At 34.3% G+C, this 14,698-nt stretch overlaps 1 protein-coding gene across 1 annotated transcript; it reads left to right on the top strand.

Moving 5' to 3' along the window:
* The first annotated feature begins 1,481 nt into the window (after positions 1-1,481).
* Positions 1,482-3,903, top strand: LOC127095843 (uncharacterized). Its single transcript, XM_051034474.1, has 4 exons — positions 1,482-1,827; positions 2,981-3,060; positions 3,634-3,704; positions 3,813-3,903. Exons 1-4 carry the CDS (start codon positions 1,482-1,484, stop codon positions 3,901-3,903), a joined length of 588 nt encoding a protein of 195 aa, XP_050890431.1.
* Positions 3,904-14,698: the final 10,795 nt, after the last annotated feature.

Below are 14,698 nucleotides of genomic sequence, written 5' to 3'. Positions count from 1 at the left end.
ACATCTAAAAAATGTGTGCCATACATCCTCAATTTATCTCTCACACATGACACAAATTGAAGATGGTTAAATTCCTGAATACAGAGAGGTTAAAACGCCTCTGTAGGTAGTCCCAAACAGAAGATTCAAACCTTTTGCTAGTATAACTATAGGCTCTTGTCTTAGACATCACTGAATCTATAAAGGAGGGAAGGTTTTAAGCAGGGTAACGCTATATGGGGCCGTTTTTTTTTTTAATAAATAATTTTTATAGTGTAAAATAATTTACAAAGTAACTTTTCATAAAAGGCTCAAATAAAAATTGATTTGAATAGTTTTTAAATGTTATTTAGATATTTTATTATTTTATTGAATTTTTTTTGGATATCGTAATTAAAAAAATTATCTAGTTTTGAAGTTATTTTAAATAATTTTTCATAAAAATTCTTTTTGAGACACAATATTTTAAAAAAATTGCGATTTCGATTATGTTTTTGATATTTAATAATGTGTGTTTATGTTATAAAATATTCAAATTAAAAATGTTCAGAAATAGATGGTGATGTCAAACATTTGAGTTTATGTTAAGAAGCATATGGTGATGCCAAACATTTGAGTTTGGATCAGATAGTTGATCAATTGTTGGGGCTTGCAACTCCTCATATGGAGGTTTCTTCCTGTCATCCCATTTTTGACCTGGCATCCCCATATTTTGTAATAATGATAATTTACCTTTAATATTATTTATCTTTTAAGTTTTTACATTCCGTAAAAAAATATTCTTTGTAAAAACCATTCTTTGTAAAAACCAGAAGAGATTAAAAATACGATAGTTATTTTAAAAGATTTGGTACGAAAAGTTTTGTCAGACAGTGTCTTTATGCTTTTTTATCGAACATTTAAAAACCCGATATGAGGTTTAACTGGATTTTTGGCAAAAATTCAGAAATTTTTACCAGCTTTTTGCAAAGATTCAGAATTTGTTGAAGTTTTATTGATTTTTTTAGAAAAAAATTTGGAAATATTTTTGAATTATTTCTAGATTTTTAGTAAAAGTTTGGATACGTTTTGAAGTTTTGCCTATTTTTTTAGATGAAATCAGGAATTTGCAAGATTTTACTGTTATTATTACTAGAACTTTCCAAAAATCCAGTAGATTTGGTTGTATACCGTTTTTTTTTAAATCTGATATACCATAAATCTAAAAATCTGGTAGTTCATAATGCTTTATTTGTGTGGTCCTGATCCTAATGGTTCTCTTGTGGATTTTACTCAGTTTTTCACCACTAATGGAATATATTTTACATAAACGGTTCCTTTTTATTTCAGATATCTCTCATATCGATAAATTATTTTGTATATGTTGTAAATGTCAGATATTTTTCTCCCGGACTGACGTTTTGGCATGAGTGCACTCAGTTGTTAAACAACATGATATTATTAGTGTTACTATTTGTTTCGATGCCGCAAATGGGATGAGAGGAAGGAAATACAAATTGATTATGAATAGTGAGAGAGGAGGAAATTACAAGAAAAAGGATGTGATTGCAGGAAGTTATACTATAAAAGTGAAATGTCCATTTATGCTGAGATCTGTGTCAAGTGGAAGAGGTTGGAAGGTTACAGTTATGTGTGAGTTTCACAATCATATACTTTCTAAGAACTTAGATGGGAATGACGTATTAGATCGTTTAAAAGATCATGAAAGAAATTTTGTGAATGACATGACCAAATGTAATATGACTCCTAGATACACAGTTGTTGCTTTGAAAAATAGAGATCTAGAAAATCTAACGAGTGTTACCAATGTCTACAAGGCAAGATCTACATTCCAGACGAGCAAGAGAGGTTCGTTGACTAAAATACAACATCTGCCGAGTCTTATTCATGAAGATAAATACATGTACTCGACAAGAAACATGGACTCTTTAAATATTGTTGCTGATATCTTTTGGACGAACCTTGATTCAGTGAAGTTGTTGAATATGTTTCATATTGTGTTGATTTTTTATTGCACATACAAAACAAACAAGTACTTCTTATTCCAATTGCTTCTATTTTGATTTATCACATTCTGAAGTTGTTGCGGGCTATTATTGATTTAATGTACATACAAAACAAACAGGTACCGACTACCACTACTTGAGATTTCTGGTGTTACATCCACAAAGTTTATATTTTTGGTCGGATTTGCATATATGGAACATGAAAGGGAGGAAAACTTCACACGGATACTAGGGAAGCTAAAAGAGTTGTTCGCTTCAGAGAAGTTGCTACCTCGTGAACTAACATTAATGAATGTTGTGGAAGTTGTGTTTCCAAACTCAACTCATTTGTTGTGTCAGTTCCATATTTCAAAAAATGTTAGGATGAAGTGTATTGACTATGTCGAATCACATAGGCATGAACATATTATGGATATGTGGAACAATATCATATATTCGAATACAAAGACTAATTTTTTGGTACACCTAAAGTATTTTTAAGTTGTATGTGTTGATATTCCAAAATTTGTTTAATATGTGCATGAAACTTGGTTAACACCCTATAAAGAAAGATTTGTTATTGATTGGGCTAATATAGTCACTCATATATAGAACACAATAACGAACAAGTACATCAATGTGAATATGAATATAGTTACATTACTAATTATTAAATAATGACATCTTGTTTTGTTTATGTTTTTTAGGATTGAGTTTGCTTACTGGAGACTAAAAAATATGTTGACAAGTAGTAAGAGAGATTTATGTAGAAGTTGAGATGTTGTTAACACTATGTTGAAGCTGCAATTAGGTTAAATTAGAGTATCATTTAATAAAAGTGTTGTTAACATTAAGCATTAGTATAACACTCCATTTTAATCCAAATTGCACAACTTTGTTTCAAGACAGTGTATACAACACATTGGAAAGGATACAATCCGTTGGTTATGAAAAATCAACATGTGGTTGCTTTATTAGAATAACACATGAGTTATCTTGTGCGTGTGAATTTGCAGGTTATCAAATACAAGGAGAGCCTATTCCGTTAGAATTGATACATGTGTTTTGGAAGAAATTATTCATTGAAGAGCATAAGGTCACTGAGAAGAAAATGGAACACAATTGGATTTAGAAGAAGAGTGTGAAGAGCTAAAGACGTATTTCGGTACACTGGATATTGTAGGCCAGAGGGAGATGAAGAAGAAAGTGCATGAACTAACACATTCATCCACAACTTTCATGTGTCCACCACCAGTGAAGTACAAGTCAAAGAAGGGAACTAAAAAGAGTAAAAAAAGAGTGAAGAGAGTGATGTGCATCGTGATCCTTCCTAGTGGGAGTATGTTGAGGGCTCGTAGGAAAGTCAGAGTACGAAAAGGTCATGTACAAAACCAACTGAAAATCAACTGTGTAGTGTGTCTTCAAAACTAAAAGGCTTAATTGCAACTTTGGTCCCTCTATTTTACTTTTTTTTTAAATTTTGATTCCCCATTTTAAAAACCACGATTTTGGTCACTTTTTTAAGTTTTTACAAAACTTAAAAAAAGGACCAAAATCGTGGTTTTAAATATGGGGGGACCAAAACCCAAAAAAGAAAAAATAGGGGGACCAAAATTATAATTAAGTTAAACTAAAATATTTGCCTCAATTTCCCATTTTCTTGCATCAGTACATTGATGACATTATTAATGTGGAAGATGATGGAAATTATGGTTTTCGGGCTATTGCAACTTTACTTGGGTGAGGCGAAGAGTCTTGGCCTTTGGTTCAAACGCAATTAGATACCGAAGTTTATCAACACCATCATTTGTATTCTAATTTTTTATATGACACATTGACGAATTTTAGGAGTGCGTTGTGGGTAGCTAACTTGGGTGTGCAAGGTTGTGAGAAGTGGATGACGATTTCTGATATAAGTTACCCTATAGCTTCTAGATAGAGTATTATATTGGTCTTGTTGTCTAGGAACCTTAACATCACATTCTTTCCATTAGTGATAGCTTCATGCATAACTTCAAGTAGACACAAAATGATTGTAGTTGGTTTTATTAATAATAATCATTGGGTTTAGGTGAATTTGAAACTCAATTGTCCTTTGCCTCCCGTCAAAAATTGATGGAGACAAAACTGTAGTGAAGTTGCAAGAGCATGAGAATCATCATATGCTAGACGCATTAGGCATTTGGAAGAAGAAACTAGGAAGTCGACATAAATTGTTTTGTAATGATATTATATCATTTTTGCATTATATGTATGTGTTTTATCTTATATAGTTTCTTAAAAATGTAATAAAAAAAAGTTTTTTCATAATTTCTTTACTGTCTACTAGATTTTTAAAATTCCCGAAAGATTTGGTGCGTATCGAATATTTTAAAAAATTCGATAGATTTTATATGTTATCGGTTCCTTATAAATATCCGGTAATTTTGTTCCGGATATTTTAAATTTATGGTATTTCTGCATCATTTTTCCAAAAATCCTTGAATTTTTACCGACAATTTAAAAAAATTCTGGTATTTTTGCATTATTTTGCGAAATATCCGGTACACTTGAAAAAAATCTAGAAATTCTTCATCCAAACAATAAAAATTGCTAAACAAATCCAGTATCTGAGTCAAATACCCGATATTCATAAAAAACAGATTTTTTTTAATAAGAGTAAAAACGTAATTGCAACCCCCTTGTGTGGGTGCCCGATCAAAAATGGGGATGACAAGAAAAAACCTCATGCATAAGGTGGATAATTGACTACACCTTTATTTTCTGTTCCCATACTGATTTTCCAACATTAACCTAGTGTAAAAAAAGAAATGGTACTTTTTACACCCTCTAAATAATCATTGATTTTATAGATTCTCCAATAGATAGTATCAGAGTTTTGGTTTGATGGAGTATATAAGTTTTTAGTATGCTCTTAGTGTTAGTTGGAAAAGGTTGACTGTAATGTCAAACTTTTCAAGTGCAATGAAACTTGACTTAAAGAAACTTGATGAAATAATTAATTTTGGTTTGTGGAAAATTCATATCAAAGATATGTTGACACAATTAGGATTAAACAAGACGTTAAAAGGAAACATTTCCAATTTGGACAACGAAAAATGAAAGAAACTAGATTTGAGAGTTTCGAGTATAATCTACACGTCTTTGGCTAAGAATTTTCTTGTAAATGTTCTTGGTAGATCGTAAGCCAAAGAGCTTTGAAAGAAACTCAAAGGTCTATATCAGGGAAAAGATATTTTAAATCAATTGTTGTTGAAGAAGTAGTTTCATAAATTACACATGGATGAAAATAGGAAATTATCAAATCAACTAAGTACCTTCAATGACATTGTTTATGAATTAGAAATAATTGGAATCAATATTGATGATGAAGATAAATATTTGAGACTTATTTGGTCTCATCCATCTTCTTATGAGCATATTAAACCCATTTTGACATATGAGACAACAAATCTGAGTTTTAAAAAAGTTGTTAGTAAAATTACTTTTGAAGAAAGAAGATTGAAGAATGAAGATAATACTTCATTAAATATAGTGTTGGTTTTTAGAGGAAGGTCTTATGTGAAAAAACAATGAAATGAATGTGAGCTATTGAAAATGTGAAAAATCAGGGCATGTGAAAAATAAATATCTTGATGGAGTAGTGTCAAAAAAGGGCTCCAAGTCAAATGCTAGCAATTATTAGAAGTAATTCATATTTATTAGTTGTACTATTTTCTTAGCCCTTAAGTTTGTTAGAGGGTATTTTAGTATTTTATCCTATTCTAGTAACCCTAGTTTTAGCTTATAAATAGGGTGACAATCATTGTAACTTTTATCATGTTTTGTAGCCGTCATTCTTAATAGAATATTTCCATTCATTTTACCTTTGCACCAACAATTGGTATCTAGAGCTCCGTTTCGGATTCATTGGGAAACACGGGAAACACGAGTGAACGTGAGGTCTTGTGTGTTTGATTTTGATTCTTAGATTCGTGTTGAATCTTGAACAAAATCTGATCAGAATTTTAATTCTGTGGGTTGGGAAACACTGTGTGAGAAATCTGAGTGTACTGTGCAAGGTAGAAAGATGAACGGAAACGGCAACATGAACACCAAACTTCCAGTATTTGACGGTAAAAACTGGAATCGTTGGATGATCCAAATGCGTGTACTGTTCGGTGCTCAAGATGTTCTAGATCTTGTCACTGATGGTTATGTTCCGGTAGCAGCAGATGCGACGGATGAACAGAAAAACGCGCAGAAGGAAGTAAGGAAGAAGGATCAGAAAGCATTGTTCTTCATTCATCAATGTGTTGATGTAAATGTGTTTGAGAAGATTGCAGATTCAACGACAGCAAAGGCTGCGTGGGACACACTGGTTAGATGTTATGGTGGTGACGCATCAGTGAAGAAGGTGAAGCTTCAGTCCTTGAGAAAGCAATATGAGAATCTCAACATGAAGAATAATGAGAAAGTTTCTGAATACATCTCCAGAGTGATTCTGATCACTAATGAGATGAAAGCGTGTGGAGAAACTCTTTCTGAAGAAACAATCATGGAGAAGGTATTGAGATCCCTTACCTCTCAATTTGATTACATTGTGGTAGCAATAGAACATTTCAAAGATCTGAGCACCATGAGAATTGAAGAGCTGCAGAGCAGTCTAGAAGCGCAAGAGTTGCGTTTGACTGAGAGAACTTCTGAAAGGGAAGTAGAGCAGCAGGCTCTGAAAGCAACTTCTGATAGGAGGTATCAGAAGCAGTCAGAAGCCAGGAGAAGATCTGATGGTGGTCAGAAGTCAGAAAGCTTAACCTCTGATAGACAAAAGAATGCTCAGAAGGGAAAAGAGAAGTATGACAAGAAGAAGATCCAATGTTACTGTTGTAAGAAGTTTGGTCACTTTGCTAGAGACTGTTGGTCAAACAAGGAGAGAAAATCAGAAGAAGCAAATATAGCCAGAAGTTCTGATGACGAATCTGTGCTATTGATGGCCTCTGAATCTGATGATATGGATCTGATAGACTGGTGGTATATGGACACTGGCTGTTCAAATCATCTTACTGGAAACAAGAAATGGCTGGTTGACTTTGACTCTGAAAAGAGGACAAAGATCAGATGTGCTGATGACAAATATCTTAATGCAGAAGGTATGGGAAATGTCAGAGTGATTCTGAACAATGGGAAAACAGCATTGATTTAGAACGTGTGGTATGTACCTGGCATCAGAAGCAATCTGATGAGTGTGGGACAATTAATTGAGAAAGGTTTTTCAGTTGCCATGAAGGACAATCTTCTGAAGCTGTATGACTGCAATCAGAAGTTGATTATGGAGTCAGAACAGGGAAGGAATAGAACATTCAAGGTGAATGTCAGAACTGCAGACTCAGAATGTCTTAGTGCAACAAGTGCTGAGAAGGAGAGTGAGCTGTGGCACAGAAGATTTGGTCATTTGAATTTCAGAAGCTTAAAACATCTGAATTCAAAGAAGTTGGTACATGGAATTCCTGCAATTAAGAAGCCTGAAAAGTCATGCAAAGTTTGCATGGAAGGAAAACAACCACGATTGCCATTTGCATCAGAAACTGCTCCAAGAGCAAAACATGCCTTGGGAGTTGTACATTCTGATGTGTGTGGTCCATTTCCAGTAGCATCGATTGGAGGGAATAAATACTTTGTGTTATTTGTTGATGAATTCACAAGAATGACATGGGTATCCCTTATTAAGTTTAAACACGAGGTGTTTGATGAATTCAAGAAGTTCAGAATGAAGGCTGAGAATCAGAGTGGTCAGAAGTTGAAGATTCTTAGAACTGACGGTGAAGGTGAGTATAACTCCAAAGAGTTCCAGAAGTTCTGTGAGGAGAATGGAATTGAGCATGAGGTTACTGCTCCTTATACCCCTCAACACAATGGTCTTGCTGAAAGAAGAAACCGCACTTTGCTTGATATGGTGAGAAGCATGCTAAAGGAGAAGAAACTTCCTCAGAAGCTCTGGGGAGAAGCTGTTGCCACTGCAACGTATGTACTCAACCGATGTCCTACGAAGAAGTTGAAGGAAATAGTTCCAATACAGAAGTGGACTGGAGATAAGCAAAGTGTTAGTCATCTGAAGGTGTTTGGTTCTGTTTGCTATAAACATGTTCCAGAAGCCAGAAGACAGAAGCTGGATGATAGAAGTAAAGTGATGATTCTGATAGGGTACCACAGTACAGGTGCATACAAGCTCTATTGTCCAGAAACCAACAAAATTGAATTCAGCAGAGATGTGATTGTGAAGGAATCAGAATTTTGGAATTGGGATAAGTCTCAATCTGATTCTGATGTTAGAACTTCTGAAGAAAGGTCAGAGTTAAGAATTTCTGAAGTTGGAGTAAACTCTGACGTTGATTCTGATTCTGATAGTGATTCTGACTCTGGAGAAGACTCAGAAGATGAAGGTGACTCTGATGATCCAGACTCTGATGACCCAGACTCTGATGATAATCCAGATTCTGGTGGCAATTCAGACTCTGGAAATATGCCAGGCCCTGAAGATGGTCAAAGCTCTGGAGGAAGTCAACCATCTGAAGCTAGAAACTCTGAACAAGTTCAGAGACCACAAAGAATCAGAAACATCCCCAGAAGATATGCAGAATTTGACATGCTACAAGACACTGAAGTAGACTCTGAAGGAGAAGTTATTCAGTGTGCCATGTTAGTAGACTCTGAACCCATAAGTACAGAAGAGGCTCTTAAGCAGAAGCTCTGGCTGAAGGCCATGAAAGAAGAACTTGATGCTATAGAGAGAAACAAGACTTGGAAGCTGACAGAACTTCCAAAAGACAAGAAAGCCATCAGCGTCAGATGGGTTTTCAAGCAGAAGTTAAAGCCAGATGGTTCAGTTGGAAAACATAAAGCAAGGTTGGTAGCCAGAGGATTTCTACAGAAACCTGGGCTGGATTACTTTGAAGTGTTTGCACCTGTAGCAAGACATGAAACAATCAGAATGGTGATTGCAATAGCTGCTAACAGGAATTGACCTCTGATGCATTTAGATGTAAAATCTGCATTTCTGAACGGTCCATTAGAAGAAGAAGTTTATGTGTCACAACCTCCTGGATTTGTGAAAAAGAATCAGGAAGGGATGGTGTACAGATTATACAAAGCTCTATATGGATTGAAACAAGCGCCCAGAGCTTGGAATCAGAAGATTGATTCATTTTTCAAGAAGCAAGACTTTCAGAAATGTGAGATGGAGTACGGTGTCTATGTTCAGCATACTTCTGAAGGAAATATGACTCTGGTATGTTTATATGTTGATGATATACTGTTGACTGGAAGTTCTGAACAGGGGATAGCCAAGTTCAAGAAAGTTCTGATGAATGAATTCGAAATGACTGATCTAGGCAAAATGACATACTTTCTAGGGATGGAATTCAGATACTCTGAGAAAGGTATTATTTTGCATCAGCTCAAGTATGAATTAGAACTTCTGAAGAGATTTGATCTGAAGAATTGTAAGATTGCTGTCACACCTTCTGATACAAATCAGAAACTGGATTCTGACTCTGATGGAAAGGATGTGGACGCTACAACCTTCAAACAGTTGGTTGGTTCTCTGAGGTATTTGTGCAATACCAGACCTGATATTTGCTATTCAGTTGGGATGGTTAGTAGGTTCATGAGTAAACCTAAGTGGTCCCATTACCAAGCTGCTGTCAGGATTCTGAGGTATATTAAGGGAACTCTGAAGTATGGAGTATTATTTCCTTCTGGAAGAAAGGATGAGTCAGAACTTCTGAGTTATTCAGATTCTGATTGGTGTGGAGACAGAGTTGACAGAAGAAGTACGTCTGGGTACTTATTCAAATTTCTGGGAGGTCCCATTTCTTGGTGTTCCAAGAAGCAACCTGTTGTGGCGTTGTCAACTTGTGAAGCTGAATATATTGCAGGTGTTGTTACTGCATGCCAAGCTGTGTGGATTCTGAATCTATTGCAGGATCTGAAGATTAAAGTAAACAAACCTCTGAAGCTGATGATTGACAACAAGTCTGCAATCAATCTTGCCAGAAATCCAGTGTTGTATGGGAGAAGCAAGCACATTGAGACCAAGTATCATTTTCTGAGACATCAAGTTCAGAGGGGAGTGTTAGAAGTTGTACACTGCAGCACTCAGAAATAGTTGGCAGATGTTCTGACGAAAGCTATCAAGACTGATCAATTTCTCAGATTAAGGGATGGAATTGGTGTTACAAGTTTTGATGGAATATGAATTAAGGGATGATATTAGAAGTAATTCATATTTATTAGTTGTACTATTTTCTTAGCCCCTAAGTTTGTTAGAGGGTATTTTAGTATTTTATCCTATTCTAGTAACCCTAGTTTTAGCTTATAAATAGGGTGACAATCATTGTAACTTTTATCATGTTTTGTAGCCGTCATTCTTAATAGAATATTTCCATTCATTTTACCTTTGCACCAACAGCAATGTCTCTCTCGATTTGTGAGAAAATGATATTTTTTGAAAAATTGAGAACTTTGTACTCATGATATTTTCGATGTTATGAAAAGGGCCATCTATTTCTAGCAGATTAACACATGGATATTAGTTGGCATTGATATAAAGTATGTTGTAAGATTATGTTGATGGTTGAAGAGTTTTTTTCCAACATCAAATTTGCACCATAACTTTTCATGATTTTCGACATGTGAAGATTCTTAGAGTGGTTTAACTTCAAGTGAATTATACTTTTCTTCGGGTGGAGTATGATAGTTCTTTTTTGATTATGATTGTCGGTGAAGATTGTCAAAATTCTTGGATGGTGTAACTTCAAGTGACTACACTATTTATGGTGAAGTATGATAGTTCTTTTGAATTATGATTGTCTGTGTAGACAATGAGATATTTTTTCTTTATAACTTTTTTGTGAGTAGCCATGTAGGGTTCAACTACACTAAGATTATTAATATATAGAAATATGCTCGAAGTACTACATCCCGATCCATTGACTTAACATTTAAATCCTGAATACCTCTACCTTCAAATATGTCAGCATGACGAGACTTCGAAATTCCAATAGACTCTGTTTCCGACAAATAGTTTGAATAAAACTCAAGAGCTTCTTCTATGATGTACCTTTCAACGGTCGAAGTTTCCGATCGGTGATGATTCTTCGTATATCCTATAAATATCTTCATGTATCGCTCTATAGGATACATCCACCTTAAATGAACTGGACCATAATATCTGATTTCTCTGACTAGATGAACAAGTAAGTGAACCATAATGTCAAAAAATGATGGAGGAAAATACATCTCAAATTGACATAATATTATTGCAGCCTCATCTTCTAATTCATCTAATTTTTTGAAATCAAGAACTTTATTACATATAGCATTGAAGAATAAGCAAAATCTGGTTATAGTTACTCTTACATTTTTTGGAAGGATGTCAAGGATAGCCACTGATAGAAGTTTTTGCATCAAGACATGACAATTATGAGTTTGTAAGCCAACTAACTTGAGATATTTCATTGATACAAGTTTCTTGATGTTTGAAGAGTAACCTTGGGGAACTTTGATATCATGCAAACACTCGCAAAACCTTTCTTTTCCTTTTTAGATAAAGTGTGACATGCCAAAGGCAAATAAGATCTTTGTCCTCTATCTTCTGGAGCCAACTGTTGTCGTATACTCATCTCTACCATATCTAAACGGGAATTCTTATTATCTTTAGTCTTGTCTAGAATGTTTAAAAATGTTCCTATCAAACTATCCATCACATTTTTCTCCACATGCATCAAATTAAGACAATGTCTTATATTGTGTCTAGACCAATATGGAAGATCAAAGAACACCGATCTTTTCTTCCAAATATTTCTCTCAAAGGGGCTGTCTTTTTTATTTCCAAAGCTAACATTAAGATATTCTTATCGTTGCTAAACTTCATCGTCAATTAAAGGCTTAGGAGCGCTTTCAAACTCATGTTCTCCATTAAAATCCTTCCGCAATCTACGATAAGAATGATTGGGTTTTAGAAATTTCTGATGCCCAAGGTAAACGGTCTTTTTTCCAAACTCAAGCTGGTGAAAACAGGTATCAGATTCATATATAGGACACACTTTATGTCCTTTGACACTATATCCAGCCAAATTACCATATGCAGGAAAGTCATTGATTGTGCAAAATAACATTGCATGCAGCTTAAACTTTTCACTAGAATATGCATCATCAAAGTCAATATCTTTATCCCACCGAAGTTTTAAATCCTCAATTAATGGACTTAGATAAACATCTATGTCGTTTCCAGGTTGTCTTGGTCCATAAATCATCATATTTAACATCATATACTTGCACTTCATGCACAACCAAAGAGATAGGTTATAAATCGCGAGAAGAACAAGCCACGAAGAATGGTTAGTGCTCAGATTACCAAAGGGGTTCATTCCATCTGTGACAAGCCCAAGCCTAAGGTTTCTTGGCTCAACGCCAAAATCCAGAAATAATGAATCAATTTTCTTCCATTGCAAATAATTAGCTACATGGTGAATGTTTCCATCATATTTTCTTTCATCTGCATGCCATATAATATTATTTATATTATTCACATTAGCAAAAAGTCTCTTTAACCTCAAAATTATTGGCAAGTACCATAACACTTTAGCAAGAGGACGTTTCTTACTAACATTGTCATTGCCATCACCATTGTTTTTCTTCAACTTGTAGCGCGACTCACCATACTCTGGACATTGATCCAATTTTTCATACTATTTCCTGTATGATATGCAATCATTAGGGCATGCATGTATTTTGACATATTCCAAACCCATTGGACATAATATCTTCTTGGTCTCATAAAAATGATCCGATAAATTGTTATCTTTTGGTAGCATTTGTTTCAACAAATCAAGCAAATATGTGAAACTTTTATCCGACCACCAACCTTTTGCCTTCAGATTAAACAATTTTAACAACACAAACAATCGGTTAAAATTGGTGCACCCCTTATGTAAAGGCACATATTTGTCTATACATAAAGTATCATAAATACAGGCTTTCATATAAGAAGATTCTCCAATATCATATATCATATCTTCTAGTCGATCATCCATATCATCTTCATCTTCATCCATTTGTGATGTCCCATTTTGATTATTATCCACTTCTTCATGCCACGTACATGTTGTATAATTTTGACATATTCCATCACAACAGAGGTGATGTAATATTTATATCTTTGACCGTTTTCTGATATTCTCGCAAACAACACAAGGATAATAAAAGATACCATTATTGTCGGGAACATTTTTTCCCAGAAAATTCAAGGAATTCAAGAACTCATTTCTCATACACCGGACCTAACCTATCAGCTTTCATCCAACTATTATCCATAATAAATTTTATAAAATTTATATCAAAAGAATAATGTGAATGGAAACCTAATGCCACACACACAACATCCTAATATGATTATATGCATATGACAATATCTGAATAAAATATGAACATGGATACACCGAAACATAAACATATTCAGAAGCATCACAACGTCTGAATAAAACATAAACATATACAACACTAAAACCTAAAACATATTCACAAAATCTGAATAAAACATGAACATGGCAACATGAACAATACACATGACAATGTCAATATACACAATATCCTAGCAAAGAACTTAAACATTCAGAAGTGTCAGAGAGAGAGAAAGATAATGGTAAATAACCCTTACAAAGAAAATAAACATTCAAAAGTGTCGAAGAGACATAATGGTAATGTACTGTAATTCGAAAAGGATGATGATTTACTTTCCATAAATGATATTCGTTTCCATAAATGAATGAAGATGGAGAAGGTTTCGCTATCGTTGTCGTCTCATTCACTAGGGCACCCTTGTGTGTTATGAACAAAATGAAGTACCTGTTATGTTTTAATTTTGTGGGAAATAACTTCACAACGGTTGCAAGATTCAACCGTAGTGAAATATGGAACATATAACCACGGTTGGACGAAAAAACCGTAGTTGTTATACTTTTAATTTTTAAATAACAATAAATATGAAGGGACACACACTTATTTTTATTGAAAAAAGGAAAAATGTTTATGCTGGGACTCGAAGCTTGTCATCCAAACTCTATGACCACAGTTGTTTTAAGGACTCATGATGAAATGTTTCTTTATAAAATAAAATAAAAATCCATGCGCGTAAAAAATGTGATATGAAGAAAGTGGAAAAATGGTTGTTGTAATATTGTGTCACCAAATGTATATTTTCTAGTAGTGAATGTTACTTTTGAAATACCATGCTCATATCAACATGGAATGATGTAACCAAAGTACATCTATCAAATATCTTTTCAAGTATATACCCAAAGGCTATGACATAATCACAATAACAATAGTCCCCTCTAAATCAGTTACAACGAATGACAAAGATCTCATAGATGAGATCAAACAATATCTGGATTATAGGTATGTCTCCCCGAGTGAAGTGTGTTGATGAATTTACGCTTACAATGTTCATGGCAGGAACCGGCGGTTCAATGTATGTTCTATCATTTAATAGGTGAGAAAGCGGTTTACTATATTGATTTCGACCAAATGGAGAATATCTTAGAAAAGGCAAGTGTCACTGAATCTATGTTCACTGCCTGGCTGGTTGCTAATGGGAAATATGAAGAAGCTCGACCATTTACTTACAGACAATTTGTATCCAAATTCATTTATGAAAAGAGAAACAAATTGTGGAAGCCGCGAAAAAAAGGAGTTCA

The sequence above is a fragment of the Lathyrus oleraceus genome, chromosome 6 (genome assembly GCF_024323335.1).
Source record: "Lathyrus oleraceus cultivar Zhongwan6 chromosome 6, CAAS_Psat_ZW6_1.0, whole genome shotgun sequence".
Classification (NCBI taxonomy): domain Eukaryota; kingdom Viridiplantae; phylum Streptophyta; class Magnoliopsida; order Fabales; family Fabaceae; genus Lathyrus; species Lathyrus oleraceus.
This window is presented reverse-complemented; position numbering and strand designations above follow the sequence as displayed.